Source organism: Hemibagrus wyckioides, linkage group LG14, assembly GCF_019097595.1.
Source record: "Hemibagrus wyckioides isolate EC202008001 linkage group LG14, SWU_Hwy_1.0, whole genome shotgun sequence".
Lineage (NCBI taxonomy): Eukaryota > Metazoa > Chordata > Actinopteri > Siluriformes > Bagridae > Hemibagrus > Hemibagrus wyckioides.
In genome coordinates, this window is record NC_080723.1 from 3,898,224 (window position 1) to 3,915,425 (window position 17,202).

Sequence of the window (17,202 nt, forward strand, 5' to 3'; positions counted from 1 at the left end):
CAAATAAACAATAAAAAATAATACATAATAAATCAATATTGAAATCAAATTAAATTAAGATATCATTGTGAAATGCACAGAACCTGGGTTTCACGATATTAGATTATTAGTAGTATTGTAATAAACAGTATTACGAATACCCATTTCCGCGCATGCGCAGTGCAATTCGTGTTGTGGTGACAGTCGTGTTTGTCCGTGAATGCGCGTGGCTTGTCAATTTCTAAGTTCTCGATGCGTTTTCCCTGCGTGAAACGTATCAAAGTCTTAAAATCAGACTACGACTTTTTTATGCTGGAAAAAGACATGGTTCTGATTGACGTTACACCGATCCTATCCTAGGCGGTGAAACGGGTGACGCGCGAGGACAGCCGCTTCAGCCAATGACAGCTCGAGCCACCTCTGAAGCGCCAAGTGTTTGAGCTCGGAGAATGAAGGAAAGGAAAATGGCGATTTGAACTAGTGGAGCTTATAAGTAGAGCTTTTTAATGTAACATTTGATTCATAGTCCGTATATTTTAGGTAGGGGGGCTCGTTAAAAGTTTCTTGACGGTTCGTTGTAAATGTAGACATTTAGATACTTTAGACGTAGTTGGTTTTGTTTGAATTTTGGTTAGCTGCTGTGCTAACCCTAAAATAACGTTAGATGTTAATGGGGCAAGTCACCTAGCCAGCTACGTAAACTAAATAGTTATTGGGAGAAAAAACTGTCATGTAGTCTCCACTATATGTGTATTATCGAGTCAGACTAGGTCCGGATGCGTCGAACTAACCAAATACTGACGATTTTAATGCATTTCTTAGCAACGAATGATGGCTGCTCATAATGTTGTTTTTGCTATCGATGTGGATTATCGGCCTGAAGAACCCAGGCCCTCAAGAGACTTGTATCTGAGTTCCTTAAAGCAGTGGATTTTAAATGTACTGCTTTCCCTCGGTAGTAAGTATGGTTTCGAGAACGTTCGATGGGGTTACAAGTTTTTCCATTCAAGAACTGTAAAAAGTGCAAGTCTTCTAGCAAGAGGCACAGATTTCAAAGAACTCCATGAGAAAGCCTTCAGCGATTTTGAAGGAGAATTTGTCCACAAAGTTGGTGCTTATCAAGTATCCTCTGAGGAGCAGCCCAGACTGAGACAGAGTCCAGCGATCTGTGTGCAGAACACACTAAAGGAGATCCTTTTGGACTTCCAGTGGGACAGACCAGACATAACTTCACCCACTAAACTCTCACTGCGTCCCAGGAGGTCGACCAGGAACACAACAAATATTCCCTTGGCAGATGATGACATTTCATGTCAAGGAAAGAATGTTGTGTTTGTGGTCTCTGAGTGTCCATTTTCCAGAAGTGACACTGTAGAGTTTTTGCAGCTGCCCAACAGTCATACTGGAGTTCAGAGGGATTTACCTGAGCTTATTCTACCAAAGGGTCTAATAGACATGCTAATTTATCGGAAGGTTGTCCTGCACTGGGCCGACTGCTGTTCTCGAGAGGTTTGTTTAAACGTTTTAATAACACTGCTATTTAAACTGCATCCATACACTTTTGGGACACCCCTCCAAATCATCGAGTTCAGGTGTTGTTTTTCAGGGGTTGGGCTCGGCCTCTTCGTTCCAGTGCTTCAGCATACCAAGACATTTTGGACATGCCATGCTCCCAACTTTGTGGGAACAGTTTGGAGATGACCCCTTCTTGTTCCAATATGACTGTGCACCAGTGTACAAATCAAGGTCCATAAAGACATGGATGAGCGAGTTTGGTGTGGGGGAACTTGACTGGCCTGCACAGAGTCCTGACCTCAACCAGATAGAACACCTTTGGGATGAATTAGAGCGGAGACTGCGAGCCAGGCCAAAACTGGGATGTCTGTCTTTACATGCACATGAATGTAATATGGAGTTGTCCCGCCCTTTGCAACTATAACAGCTTCAACTCTTCTGGGAAGGCTTTCCACAAGGTTTAGGAGTGTGTTTATGGGATTTTTTGGACCATTCCACTAGAAGCGCATTTGTGAGGTCAGGCACTGATGTTGTGATGACAAGAGAGCCTGCCTTGCAGTCTCTGCTCTAATTCATCCCAAAGGTGTTCTATCAGGCTGATGTGTTAAGACGTGAAGTTTCTCCACACCAAACTCTCTCATCCATGTCTTTATGGACCTCGCTTTGTGCACTGGTACACAGTCATGTTGGAACAGGAAGGGGTCATCCCCAAACTGTTCCTACAAAGTTGGGAGCATGAAATAGTCCAAAGCGTCTTGGTATGCTGAAGCATTAAGAGTTCATTTCACTGGAACCAAGTGGCTAAGCCCAATCTTTGAAAAACAACACCTGAATTTAATGGAGGGGTGTCCCAAAACTTTTGCCAATATAGTGTATGTCAAACATCCACTTTGTGTAATAGAAAGCACTTTGTCAGCAGGTTAATCATGAGGCTGATGACTACACCGGCTTGAAGACTGTCATGGAGGCGCTACAGCCTGTAGCTGGAAAAGTGATTACTGTGCTTATGCCTGGTTTGAATCTGAAACATAAAGATCCTAATCCATGCACTAGGGACAACAAGGGAGTGCTTGCCTTTCCAGCTGGCTCAAGTACAGGATACGTTTTGTCCTCTGAAAAGACCTACAAGCGAGCATTTCCAACTCTCATAGGAACGCTTTTCTGGGGTACAGGTAATAAATATTGCCCCAGAACAGTCTGGTCTGACACCATTATTAATCTCATGTACTTTAACTTTGACACACTTGTTCCCTTGTGGTACCAGAGGAGGACAAACAGACCTGCAGTGTTTCATTGGAGCCTGTGGCATGCAGACAGAGGCGACTACGTGCTCCTGTAGAGGTGACTCTCAGAAGTGTGCTGCAAGGCCTGGACAACTGCTGTCTCAAGCAGTCAGCTTCAGAGTGCTGGGTCCTGTTTTGCCCACAAAAATCAGAGCAAAATCAAGCCGCCGTTCATAGTCTTTTCAAGGAGCTTTTCATTCTAGCTTCTGACATGGTAATATCATTTCTCCATATCCAAGCTAATTTAAAAGCAAAAAATTAATAAAACAAGCCATAGCACTGTTTTATTGCAGGACTTAATAGTATACAACACATTCAGTGCTTTTGTTTTATGTTTTTGTACAGTTAGCAGAGGTCAGTGAAGGAGGTCAGGTTCACTCTGCAGTACTGTCAGTGTTGTCTGCCGATATGGCTCTTCTGACAGTTCTCCACAGTGAGGAACCTCTGAGTACGTGCCTTGTTCCCTCAGAAACCACAGACCTTCCTGACACCTCAGATCTACCTGACATTGTCTGTAGTGTTCTCAAAGACCTCATGAAAGATGATGATACCTCAGGTATGTACGCTACGAGTGTTTTAATAAGCTGCTACTAGCAAAACACAGACCAGATCGAGTTATCATGCATAATTAACAAGCTGCCATGCTTTGGTCAGAGTGGCAGCAATGTTAAATAACAGTGCTGCTTTCACATGGTTTGAATCAATCCCTAGTGCATACACCGCTTATTTAGTCAGATGGTGTGAACCAAAATGATCTAAGACTTGTGCTTCTAAAAAAAAATTAGCATTTTGAAATACCACATGCATTCCCCAGAACAACAGAGTCCACATCAGATTCCTGAATGGGCAACTCAGGAGCTTCAGCAGTCGACTAATCTAACAACAGAGCTTACAGAGGGCTGGTTTCCTCTATCTGACCAATCTGGGATTAGTTGCCATTTGATGGAGTCCATGAGGTATTATTTCTTATTCGTTCTTGTTATTATTATTATTATTAGTTTTACTAGTACTCCTATTATCCCCCTGTACATTTAGCATAAGTTGATTAGGAGTTCTACAATGTGATTCCTACAATGAAATGATTTTATTTAAGCATATGCCACTTGCTGCTTCATCACCTGTAGGCTTCTGCATGCTGCACCAGAGGAGCAAGAAGATGACACTCATGTGCAAGAGCTGACAAACAGCCTAGCAGAGCTCTATCAGAACAGTAAAGATGGATCCAGCAGTGTCTCAAAAGGCAAAAAACGTTAGTACATCCCTAATACTTGACAGTCTATTATTAATTAACATGGCAAGTACAGTGAGGGAAAAATTATTTGATCCCCTGCTGATTTTGTACGTTTGCCCACTGACAAAGAAATTATCCGTCTGTATTTTTAATGGTAGGTTTATTTGAACAGTGAGAGGCAGAATAACAACAAAAAAATCCAGAAAAACGCAATTCAGAAAAGTTCTACATTGATTTGCATTTTATTGAGTGAAATAAGTATTTGATCCCCTATCAATCAGAAAGATTTCTGGCTCCCAGGTGTCTTTTATACAGGTAAGGAGCTGAGATTACAGTAGGAGCACTCTCGGGGAGTGCTCTTAATCTCAGCTCGTTACCTGTATGAAAGACACCCTGTCCACAGAAGGAAGCAATCAATCAGATTCCAAACTCTCCATCATGGCCAAGATCAAAGAGCTGTCCATGGATGTCAGGGACAAGATTGTAGACCTACACAAGGCTGGAATGAGCTACAAGACCATCGCCAAGCAGCTTGGTGAGAAGGTGACAACAGTTGGTACGATTATTCCCAAATGGAAGAAACACAAAAGGACTGTCAATCTTCCTCGGTCTGGGGCTCCATGCAAGATCTCACCTCATGGAGTTTCAATGATCATGAGAATGGCGAGGAATCAGCCCAGAATTACACTGGGGGATTTTGTCAGTGATCTCAAGGCAGCTGGGACCATAGTCACCAAGAAAACAATTGGTAACACACTACACCGTGAAAGACTGAAATCCAGTAGCGCCCGCAAGGTCCACCTGCTCAAGAAAGCACATGTACAGGCTCATCTGAAGTTTGCCAGTGAACATCTGAATGATTCAGAGGAGAACTGAGTGAAAGTGTTGTGGTCAAATGAGACCAAAATCCAGCTCTTTGGCATCAACTCAACTCGCCGTGTTTGGAGGAGGAGGAATGCTGCCTATGACCCCAAGTACACCATCCCCAGGTGACAGGACAACTGCACCGCATCAAAGGGACGATGGACGGGGGCATGTACCGTTAAATCTTGAGTGAGAACCTCCTTCCCTCAGCCAGGGCATTGAAAATGGGTCGTGGATGGATATTCCAGCCTGACAATGACCCAAAACACACAGCCAAGGCAACAAAGGAGTGGTTCAAAAAGAAGCACATTAAGGTCCTGTAGTGGCCTAGCCAGTCTCCAGACCTTAATCCCATAGAAAATCTGTGGAGGGAGCTGAAGGGTCAGCCGCAAAACCTTAATGACTTGGAGAGGATCTGCAAAGAGGAGTGGGCCCAAATTCCTTGAGATGTGAGATGTGTGCAAACCTGGTGGCCAGCTACAAGAAATGTCTGACGTCTGTGATTGCCAACAAGGGTTTGCCACCAAGTATTAAGTCATGTTTAGCAAAGGGGTCAAATACTTATTTCACTCAATAAAATGTAAATCAATGTATAACTTTTTTGAAATGTGTTTTTCTGGATTTTTTTTTTTTGTTATTCTGTCTCTCACTGTAAACCTACCATTAAAATTACAGACCGATCATTTCTTTGTCAGTGGGCAAATGTACAAAATCAGCAGGGGATCAAATAATTTTTTCCCTCACTGTATATAACCTAATATTTGTTATGGTCAGTTTGCATGTTTAAATATGAACAGTCTGCTAAATACCTCTGTTCTATAGGAGGGACTCAGCGTACACCAGTTCGCCAGAAGATGAAGACCATGAGTCGCTCCTTGCAGATGCTGAACGTTGCTCGCTTCAATGTAAAAGCACAAAAGAATCAAACAGAAACAGATTCTTCCAGTACCACCAAAGGAACAGAGAAGCGAGGCAAGAGATGCTCCAGTGAAAGGACCAAACCTGGTCCCATGTGTGAGTAATAAAAATTTTAAACTTGTTATTAAATGATGAATTATGCTCTGATCAGGCATAACATTATAACCACCTGCCTCATATTGGTGTTGGTCCCCTTTTGCTGCCAAGACAGCCCTGACTCGTCATGCACTGTGTATTCTGACACCTTTCTATCAGAACCAGCATTAACTTCTTCAGCAATTCGAGCAACAGTAGCTCGTAGGGATGCAGCAATACAGTTAACCCACAGTTTGGTTCGGATCGGATGGCTTGGCAAATTAAAGGTTTTTTTTCCATTATTCTTTGTTTAGGTGACGGAAACAGTAAGTATGATAAGAAGGAAAAAAAATGGTTTTAGTTGCAATTCTCTTTATTTGACTTAAATGCAAAAATCAACTTGTACACATTCATAGTGTACTGAAAATAGTGAGATGTGAAAATTAGTGCTTGTATGACTTTATTACAGGGGACGGGTTTGGACGGCGCTCTTTTTTCCCAATCTGCTATGTAATGACCAGTCACAGTGAGATAACTCTCTGTTACCCGCAAGGTCCAACTATCTGCTATTAGAGCAAGGCCTTGTGCTTTAGCTAATTCGTTTTCGATTTTTTTTTTTTTTTTGCGCGTTTTTTTCGTAGAGGTCGGGAAAAAAGGATGTGTCGGTAGTGTGTAACACGGTTCGAGCACTTTCATAAGTTGCCGAAACCCCACAAACCCCACCGATCACAAAAACGGCTGCAAATCTTTAGCAATTATTATATTATAATTATTTTTTGTGTCTCTTGGAACCAGTTGTGTATGAATGCTGGAAGGAATCAGTTAGGGACTTTTTGGATGCCTGTGTTACCTGCTCTGCCATCCTTCTTCCACACAGTGATATCTCTGGGTGATGGAGCTGTAGATGTACGGTCATGTTGGAAGTATTTCCATGTCAGTGGGTAACTCGTGTGTAACAGTGCTTAAACACAGTCATTTTTTTTTGTTTAGCATTTTTGTTTCATCGGCATCATAGTCCACAACAAATCCAAAATGTTTCCACACCACAGATTTGAAAGACGGCGCTGCTTCCTCGTATTCCTGTCTCGCTTCACAGCTCTCCAGGGTTAGAGTGAAATCTGACACCAGCATCGCAAGCATGGTTACCTCCCCTAACTTTAGCGCTCACTGATTGGATATTTACTCGCGGGGAGGTGCGTCTGTCTCAGTGCGTAGACATACAGTACAGGCAGGCAAACAGGCAGTTCAGAGAGTAATAAAACTCATGGTTATTATTGTTTTAAGGAAAAACCGCGGTTCACATACGCGTATTGAACTGTAGCAGTCGTAACGGCTCAATATTATATCGAGTGTCGTGGCATCCCTAGTAGCTCGTCTGTTGGATCGGATCACACGGGCAGTCCTTCGCTCCCCACGTGCATCAGTGAGCCTTGGCTTCCCATGACCCTGTCACCGGTTCACCACTGTTCCTTCCTTGGACCACTTTTGATAGATACTGACCTGAGAGCAAGACAAGAGCTGCAGTTTTGGATATGCTCTGATCCAGTGGTCTAGCCATCACAGTTTGGCCCTTCATCATTTTTCCTGCTTCTAACACATCAACTTTGAGGACAAAATGTTCACTTGCTGCCTAATATATCCCACCCACTAACAGGTGCCATGATGAGGAGATCATCAGTCTTATTCACGTCAGGTCATAATGTTATGCCTGATCAGTGTATACGTTTACAGTTGGTAGCAAAGTAATGATTTGTATATGTTGTAATTTTTTTTTTTTTTTTGTAGATTTTAAAAATGAAGAGGAACTTCTTTCCCATTTGAACCTGAGATATCAACAGGCTGTGGAGGATAAGAGCATTTTGCTCATCACTCAAGTGCAGGATCTGCTCTCAGTGGTGGAAACCTTCATTAAAAACAACGTTGATAAAGGGGTGAGCAAGACCTACCATAATTAGATTTGTCTCTAACAATGGTCAGAATCACTGAAAACTTTGTTATTGAGCATTTTATTGTTTCTCCATTGGCAGCCTTCATTAAACATATTCAAGAAGAACCTTTTAAAAAGTGCGCAGTCCATTCGTCATATCTATGGAAGTTCTGCTGATTCTGAGAGTAAAATCAGAGAGTATGTATTGCTCATTTGTTAACATCTTAATTAAGTTGTTCTTATTAATAGCAGAAACATTATCAATACTGCTCACCTGTGGAATAATGCATAAACCTTGATTCTCTTTCCTGTAAGTTGTCAGCTCCAAGTAGTCCTCAGACTTGAGCTGTGCAAACCGTTGACTTCAGAGGATCAAGATGATGTGGAGCAGATGGTGGAGGAGGTAAGAAGGTTTTGCAGAAAGCAGTAATCAGGCGCTATTTATTCTAATTGTGATGATTACTAATGAATTAAAAAATAAATATGTTAAGAATTAAAAAAAAAACAAAGCATCTCGCTGCAATGAGCTTTCTGCTGGTATTCGTCATAGGTGGCCGGAATGCTACGAGTGATATCTCTGACCAAAGATCCTGTCTACCTGTCAAAGTTCATGCAGGAGGAGGTTTTGCCATTGTACGTACACTGATTGAATACTACTTGTACATATGTAAAAGTTGTAATTAAAGCTGATCCTGAGTAACTAGAGATGATATGTCCACATCTGGTATGTTATAGATACCTGACTAGCATACCTAAGGTACTGGCAGACATCTACCACAGTCTTGGTACCCAGCTGCCTGAGGTGCTTGTTGCAGTCCTGCCTGCTGATTTTTTTAGTGATGACTCGATGGCAAAGGAAAGTGTTTCTGTAAGCCCTGCACCACTGTCTGCCACACAGAGTCTGGTCTCCAGTGTTGGAGATCGACTCGAAGAGTTACGCAATCGTTCTGCTAAAAAGAGAAGGTGGGTAACAAATAGAATGGATATTTCTATATAATGCACAGTTCATTGAATGATATATAATGCACACTGTTCATTTACTTTAAGAACCAGCATGCTTACACGTCATAAGAGCATGACGGAGGCCCCGCAGAACCTTCGGCAAATAGAGATGCCCAGGAAATCCACAAGACAAGTTAGTATAGTTTCGTTGTTTAATTTAGTTTTAATATATTTTTGATTTGGATAATCATGAAGATGATTTTTTCTCTGTTGTGACAGGCAAAAACAAAGGAATGTATTCCTCCAGAAAAACTTAATGTAGGAGGTCAACCAACTCAAAAACAAACAGTTCAAGGCATGTAAATTTTTTTTGCTAAATACTCCATGCTTTAAGTATAATGTTTTGGTTTGTGGTTGTCTATAAGCTGTCAACAATACTTTGCAGAGGTGACAAAAGTGAGGAGAAACCTCTTTAACCAGGAGACAATGTCCTCAAAGAAAGGGAAAATGCCTCGGAGCCAGTCCGTATCAGCAGTAGATATCATGAAGAAACGGAAACGGTCACAGGTGGAAGATGGTAATGAAAGTTTGCTATTTATGTCAAAGGACATAATACACCGGTCAGGCATAATACTATGACCACTGACTGGCGAAGTGAATAAGACTGATCTCCTCATCATGGCACCTGTTAGTGGGTGGGATATATTAGGCAGCAAGTGAACATTTTGTCCTCAAAGTTGATGTGTTAGAAGCAGGAAAAATGGACAAGTGTAAGGATTTGAGCGAGTTTGACGAAGAGCCAAATTGTGATGGCTAGACCACTGGATCAGAGCATCTCCAAAACTGCAGCTCTTGTGGGGTGTTCCCGGTCTGCAGTGGTTAGTATCTGTCAAACGTGGTCCAAGGAAGGAACAGTGGTGAACCGGAGACAGGGTCATTGATGCACGTGGGGCGCAAGGGCTGGCCCGTGTGATCCGGTCCAACAGACGAGCTACTGTTGCTCAGATTGCTGAAGAAGTTCTGATAGAAAGGTGTCAGAATACACAGTGCATGACGGGTCAGGGCTGCAAAAGGGGGACCGACACGATATTAGGCAGGTGGTCATAATGTTATGCCTGATCAGTGTATGATGTAATACAGTACAGATGTAATACAATCAGAGTGTGTGTTATTATTTTTGTTGTTTAAAAATATTTTTTCTGATTGCAGGACAACACACTTTACTAACGAAAAAAGTCTCAGAGACCCCCCTGCATAAGCAGGTATCAAATCGTCTATTACATAGACAACGGAATAGCAGGTAAGTTTCACAAATTATCCAGTAATGCTTTTTCTTATGCCACTGATCTCATAATGCTTGAATTTTATTTAAAAAAATTATGGTGAAACCATTCATGGTCTTCTTTGTTAGGAATCCTGGTGACTCTGATATGGTCATTGTTGAGGAGTCTCCAGTTAAACCTGTGACAGGTCAGTTCCATTTATTTAGTATGGCCTGTATTAAAAAAAGAAACATTTAGTTAAGATCTTTGTTTTATTTATGCCTTGGCATCTTTTTTGGTAGATTTGAGGAGGAGTCCTAGAATAAAAAAATTGGCAAGGAGGCATTCCAGTGTCTTCTATTCAAGCTCACAACCCCGTTCTAGAAATTTGGATAGAGCCTTGTCTTCCTCTCAGCTCCCAGTCTCTGAAAGTAAAGGTGAGTAAGAACCTTGTGTTTTGGAATATGCATCGTTTTTCCATTCTTCCTGGTACCATAACATGCATAGAAGATAACTATTGATCTGTAACCCCTAAGACCTTCTGAGGTTATATATTATTTGACTCCTTGTGCCCGCAGTTGTAGGTGGTATTAATATTAAGGCTGTTAAGTCACCAATGAGACTTCTTTTTGGTGCCGCCGAGTCCCCCGCTCGACCTTCCACATCCAGATCCATCTTTAAAGACGCTGAAGTCGGTCGACTTGGGTCTACAGATTCCGTCTTTGAGGTAATAAATCCGCCAGCATCAGTGGTGTGCATTTCAGTGGTTCTCAGACCTTTCGAATCGATTTGATTTAATTTATGCAATCTACTTGTAAATGAAATCTGTGATAAATAATAAGAGCGCAGAACCTGTGGTGGTTTACAGGCTTAAGAGCCACAGCTATGTACAACACAATGCATATTCTGTGTTGAATAGCTAATATTTACTGATGAGCATCTACTGGATAAATTGCCGTTATTACTGTGAAGTGCTAAAATCTCCTAAAAGGGAATGGCTCTGTAATGTTGTTTTCCTTTTCTTCTTCCAGAATTGTAATAAAACCCCAGTAAAATCTCCGTACAAACAGCTTGGTTCTCCATTTGATGGCAAAACTTCCAGGACACCGAGTTGTTCTTCCAAAGCTCAAAATTGTTTCTTCCCTAAGAGCCCAGTCTGTGCTGTTGGAGAGAACAGTATGGTCCTCAGAGGAAGTCCATTTAGATCTCCTGCTTCGAAACGTTTAGTGCTGGAAACGCCAAAGAAAAGCCCGCTAAAGGGCATTCTTAAAACCCCTGTGAAAAGCTTTATGGAATGTGGTTCCCCTTCTGGCCCTTTTGTTAGGAGCCCCAACATGAGGACCCCAAGGAAAAGTGTGACTTGGTCTCCATCTCCATGGAAAGGATTGCCAGAACAATCATTTAAAGTCCCAGATTCTCCAGTTTCCTCCATTAGATATTCCCCAAGATTGATCACACCAAGCCGAGATCAGGGTGAAATTTTCAAAACTCCTGAGAAATCAAGTCAACAAAAAAGCAAGGTTTCCCCTAAAACAGCACAAAGAGTGTCTGGAATTACTCGAAATGTTGCCATTGAAGAACCCCAGCTGAGCCAGAGGTCAGGGAAAATTAGAAGGACGTTAAGTATGTCAGAGAAAGGTGACCCAAAGAGTCCAAATATTCTTTCGTATGATCATCCTTCATCACCGACACCAGGAATAAAAACACCCAGTAAAAGCCCTGGACCAACACACACAATGTGTACTCGTTCTGGAAGAACACCTCTTAAACGTTCCCCTACTCTGCCTCTTGACAGAGGGACTGATATATCTTCACTTAATAAAGAGAGATCACCGGATCCAACTCTTAGATCACCGTCACCTGGCAGTCATACACCTGTTGGCATAAATCATCTAGTGGCTTTGTCAAATGATACCAAGCATGATCAGGCACTACACTGTGAGACAAAATTTATTGGTGGACAGAATGAAAGCATTCAGGTGATGGAGGAGGCGTCATCCTCAGACACCCAACAATTTGACTCCTCACAGTTCAGTGCTACTTCTACAGAAGAGAGCATTGATATCACAGAAGCTTCTGTAGTGAAGACGGAATTAACTGGCGGCATTAAAATGAACATTTCCTTTTCACGAAAGTCATCAAAAGTCTCAGAGGTTTTTGAATTCACAGGCACACCAGCACTTCCAGCCAAAAGTACGCAAGGATGTAGTCGATATGGCTTCCGTCAGACTCCAGATCGACAACAAAGAAAGGCAGCAGCACGACTTGGTTATTCTCCTGGGCTTCCAGTGTTCTCCAGTCCACAAGCCTCAGGAACACCTGTGCATAGAAAGAAGCAGCCTGTCGAACCCAACCCTCTTACATATCAGGTAGAATTGGAAATGCAGGCATCAGGTTTACCAAAGCTTAAGTTCAAGCGTACTGACTCTTTCAATTCAGGTGAATCATCTGATAATGCAGCCAAAGGGCTGGTTTCACTTCTGAATAACAAGCCATCAAGAGTTGATAGCCCACTTACACATTGTTCCAAACATCGAGAACCTAGTTGTATATCACCACCTCATTGTACACCTGGAAAAGGAGGTGTCCAGAAATATATATGCCAGTCAATCACTCCTACAAGGCTGCATACTAATAGCCCTTCTCCACTGGGCCATGGGGAACACGTGCCTTGGACCCCATCTCCTCAGAGCCGAGGAAGGTCGACCCCGGAGAGCTTCAGAACTTGGCCTCGTAAGAAAAGGGCCAGGATAGGTTTGTCAGGGACCAAGGAGACCAAGGAAGGGGCCGAGATCTTGGAAGACCCCGAGCTTGATGGTGTGTTTAGACTACCAGGGGCAGAGGAGCCTAAAGAGTTTAGGGATGCTCCTGCTTTTAAGTACACGTTAGGTATTCCATCCAAGCTCTGCTCTTCAGAGGAGACGGACTGGACAGAATCTGTGGTGCAGAACTGTGACAAAACGGACAGCATGAAATGTGATGAGTTTTCATGGATAAGCGGAGGCGGGTCACTTAGCTCAGGTAAGACTTGTCCCAGGTACTTGTACCATCTCATAGTGTGCTATTAGAGATCAATTATATAATAAACATGATATTTAATACATAATACACAAACTTGTATACGTTTAGGTCCACGAGTATCTGGACATTGATGATCCTATTGTAATTTTAACAGTCTGTCACAGGGTTAGGGTTAAAATTAATTCATAAATATGAGCTCAAAGTGCATACATTTAGGTCTAATTTTAGGGACCAAATTAATCAGACAATTGGTGGCTTAGCTCTTTCCTGGCTGTATGCTGTTACCTCATTAATTTCAGATGAAACACCTACAGTCGATTTGGTTGTGAATAGCCTCAGAATAAAGCTAACAGTCTGCAATATGCTTTTTTTTTCCATTTCAACATGGAGAGAGAGGTAGATAATACACATGGGAATGTCCTAATACTTGTGGACTTTTCTGTAGTTTCTAAATCATAGCTAGCTATGTATTTTACATTTCTGTACCAAATTAGGAAATGTCACAGGCATGGTGTTCTTAGTTTTTAGTAACTGAATGGTAATCTAAAGGTAGTAAAGTTTTTGCTCAATCCATCACACTTATGCTTTAAACAAATGCACAAACAAAAAACGTACCTCTTGAACAAGAGGAAGGAATGTCACCACCAGACTAACCCTCCTAATGTAGTATCTGTCTGTAAACTGTGGCAAGGTGAGATGATTATGATGTAAAATTATCCGAACATGACTGCATGTTGGCTGTGTTGTAAAAAAAAGTAAACAAAATTTTAATACAATTTCTTTGATTTATTTGATCACCTATATTGACATAAACTATATTGCCAAAAGTTTTGGGACACCCCCTCCAAATCATTGAATTCAGGGGTTGGGCTCAGCCCCTTAGTTCCAGTAAAAGGAAATCTTAATGCTTCAGCATACCAAGACATTTTGGACAATTTCATGCTCCCAACTTTGTGGGGACAGTTTGGGGATGACCCCTTCCTGTTCCAGCATGACTGCACACCAGTGCACAAAGCAAGGTCCATAAAGACATGGATGAGCGAGTTTGGTGTGTGAGTCCTGACCTCAACCTGATCGAACACCTTTGGGATGAATTAGAGCGGAGACTGCGAGCCAGGCCTTCTCATCCAACATCAGTGCTTGACCTCACAAATACACTTCTAGAGGAATGGTCAAAAATTTCCATAAACACACTCCTAAACCTTGTGGAAAGCCTTCCCAGAGGAGTTACAACTCCGTATTACATTCATGTACATGTAAAGACAGACGTCCCAGTTTTGGCCTGGCTCACAGTCTCCGCTCTAATTCATCCTAAAGGTGTTCTATGAGGTTGAGGTCAGGACTCTGTGCAGGCCAGTCAAGTTCCTCCACACCAAACTCGCTCTTCTATGTCTATGGACCTTGCTGTGGTCACCGGTGTGCAGTCATGTTGGAACAGGAAGGGGTCATCCCCAAACTGTTCCCACAAAGTTGGGAGCATGAAATTGTCCAAAAATGTCTTGGTATGCTGAAGCATTAAGAGTTCCTTTTACTGGAACTAAGGGGCCGAGCCCAAACCCTGAATTCAATGATTTGGAGGGGTGTCCCAAAACTTTTGGCAATGTAGTGTAAGTGGCAAAACCTTCCATTTATTTCTCAGTTCTGCACTTCCTGTTGATCTTTATGGAATATGTGTTTGTTTCCACAGTGGTTACCCCTCCACACTCTAAAGTGAAGAAACCAGTTTCTGCCAGTGGGATCTTTGCTCTCACACAGTCACCCCTTTTATACAAAGGGAAAAAGGGCTCTGTTACCAAGGAAACCATACAACGTGATGGTGAGACGATTCTGCCAGCGACACATGATATAAAGAGGATATGTACTTAAGCGGACTCTGTCTAAATATTAAGATTAAACAGGGACAAATACTAAATATTTCATTCTCAGGTGCCACAGCGGGATGCTTCCACACTTTTTAATATAAACTTTGCCAGATGTTTATTATAACAATTAAGTCTAGTGTCATCCAAAACATTTTATCTTACATTATGGTTATATCCTTTGACCTGGGGCTTTACAGTTCTGTGATCTTCCCACAGGATCAAGTGGAAACTCTGAGCAGTTTGGCAGTAAGGGGACGCACACATTTAACGTCTCGCCTGTTAGCCAACCCCGGAGACGGCAGGCTTGTGGCAGGACATACAGCCGGAAGAGACTGCTGGATTCGTAATGTTTTATTGAACCGCAACATTTTGTGATGTGATGTCTTTTATTTATGTATTTCTGTTTGAACTTTGATTGTTTTTATTCTTTATGTGGATGTTAGGATTTTATGCACTATTGTATATATTTTTAATTATGTGAAAAATCTCAAACTGGACAGATTTTTTGTGTCTTTATGTCTGGTCCGATTTTATGCTGACTTCAGTTAGTAGACTGTTGAATATTTTCTGCAATGAAATGCTCTTCTCCTACTCATACTTTTGATCACAGCTTCATGCAATGTAGCTTTAAAAGCGAAAAAATATGAACTGTTGGTAAATGCTGACGAATGTGACGTTCATTCCTTGTGCCATGCTAGAGGTGCTATAGTCATACTGCACACAGCAGAAAAATATTATTTCTATACTTCATTTTGTCTGCCTCTGTCTAAGTAGAAAAAATTGTTGCCAAAAATGTTCAACTATCATTGTCCAACTCCTGGTACTCATTGTCCTGTCCTAAAATGTGAAATAAATGTAAATGTGATGCAAATTATTTTAATAAAGATTATGTTCTTAAGACTTTTTGGTTTACTTTAGAACAATTATAGAAATTAGGGGTTTTTTTTATTTTCTAAATCAAAATGCCATCATCTCTGCCATCAAGTGCTGAGTGATTTACAGAACCTTTTATAATGTTGCCCTCTTTTGGCTCTAAATTGAACTGCACCTGATGAACTACATTCTAGCAAAAACTGAACATTGTTCAAAGAAACTCTGGACAGGTCACCTGATTCTGAATGTAGAGCCAGGAGGACACCACAATCAAGTTTCTGAATCCCAGTTTTATGTTCTGGTTCCCATTTAAGATTCATGTTCTCACAAATGTTCTCAAGATGCCATTGATGTTCTTGCCTCTGATGGTCATTTCTACAGTGAGGATTTGCACCATGATGGCATACACTGTGATAAGCTGGTGAAAGGAAGGTGGCATTTCTAATATTAAAAGAACCAGCTTGGTCTGATGAGCCACCAGCTCTCAAAACACATACTGAACTGGTCAAGCTGGTAGACTTTCTTTACTAGGTGTGAGAAGCAGGTAGAAAAGAAACTTACTGCTTCTAAAGCTACTTCACTGACAAGCTGACCATTGGTGTACTTTTAGCTCTCTGGTCACAGTAACAATTTGTTGCTGAATATCTGTGCTAGGGATTTGTAATACAGCTATAGATCGTTTTGACATTGTGCTTTCACACAAAATGTGTGAAAACAAAAATATAAATATAATGAAAAGATCACATAATGGCACATTAGGACCGTCTAAATAAATGTGTATATTTTTTATAAAATTGATTCAATAAAATGCTTTCATTTTGGACTTAAATATACTCTTGATATTAATTGATCTAATATGACAATGTATTGCATTTTGGGGTACGATAAGATGCAATAACTAAGATTAGTCTTTTTCCTTTTCAAAATTACACTATATTACCAAAAGTTTTGGGACACCCCTCCAAATCATTGAATGCACCAGTGCACAAAGCAAGGTCCTTAAAGAAATGGATGAGCGAGTTTGGTGTGGAGGAACTCGACTGACCTGCACACCTTGAGTCCTGACCTCAACACCTTTGGGATCAATTAGAGCAGAGACTGTGAGCCAGGCCTTCTCGTCCAACATCAGTGCCTGACCTCACAAACGCACTTCTAGTGGAATGGTCAAAAATTCCCATAAACACACTCCTAAACCTTGTGGAAAGCCTTCCCAGAAGAGTTGAAGCTGTTATTGCTGCAAAGGGCGGGACAACTCCATATTACATTCATGTGCAGGTAAAGGCAGAACTCAAGGTGTGCAGGCTAGTCAAGTTCCTCCACACCAAACTCGCTCATCCATGTCTTTATGGACCTTGCTTTGTGCTCTCTTCAGGAAGGGATCATCTCCAAACTGTTCCCACAAAGCTGGGAGCATGAAATTGTCCAAAATGTCTTGGTGTGAAGCTGAAGC

The 17,202-nt window shown here is 41.6% G+C and overlaps 1 protein-coding gene across 2 annotated transcripts; it reads left to right on the forward strand.

Moving 5' to 3' along the window:
• The first annotated feature begins 175 nt into the window (after nucleotides 1–175).
• On the forward strand, nucleotides 176–15,764 carry ticrr (TopBP1-interacting, checkpoint, and replication regulator). 2 transcript variants are annotated; one of them, XM_058408486.1, is made up of 22 exons: nucleotides 176–1,488; nucleotides 2,411–2,666; nucleotides 2,759–2,991; nucleotides 3,123–3,333; nucleotides 3,592–3,733; nucleotides 3,902–4,026; nucleotides 5,695–5,886; nucleotides 7,651–7,796; nucleotides 7,893–7,990; nucleotides 8,108–8,195; nucleotides 8,343–8,425; nucleotides 8,528–8,755; nucleotides 8,840–8,927; nucleotides 9,014–9,089; nucleotides 9,180–9,311; nucleotides 9,944–10,034; nucleotides 10,146–10,204; nucleotides 10,299–10,433; nucleotides 10,575–10,723; nucleotides 11,028–13,017; nucleotides 14,705–14,833; nucleotides 15,096–15,764. In XM_058408486.1, the coding sequence occupies exons 1-22, from the start codon at nucleotides 808–810 to the stop codon at nucleotides 15,224–15,226; spliced, it is 5,463 nt and encodes a 1,820-aa protein (XP_058264469.1). In that variant the 5' UTR covers nucleotides 176–807; the 3' UTR covers nucleotides 15,227–15,764. The 2 variants fall into 2 exon arrangements, with proteins under 2 accessions (XP_058264469.1, XP_058264470.1); XM_058408487.1 differs by having other exon boundaries at nucleotides 2,414–2,666.
• The last annotated feature ends 1,438 nt before the right edge of the window (nucleotides 15,765–17,202 follow it).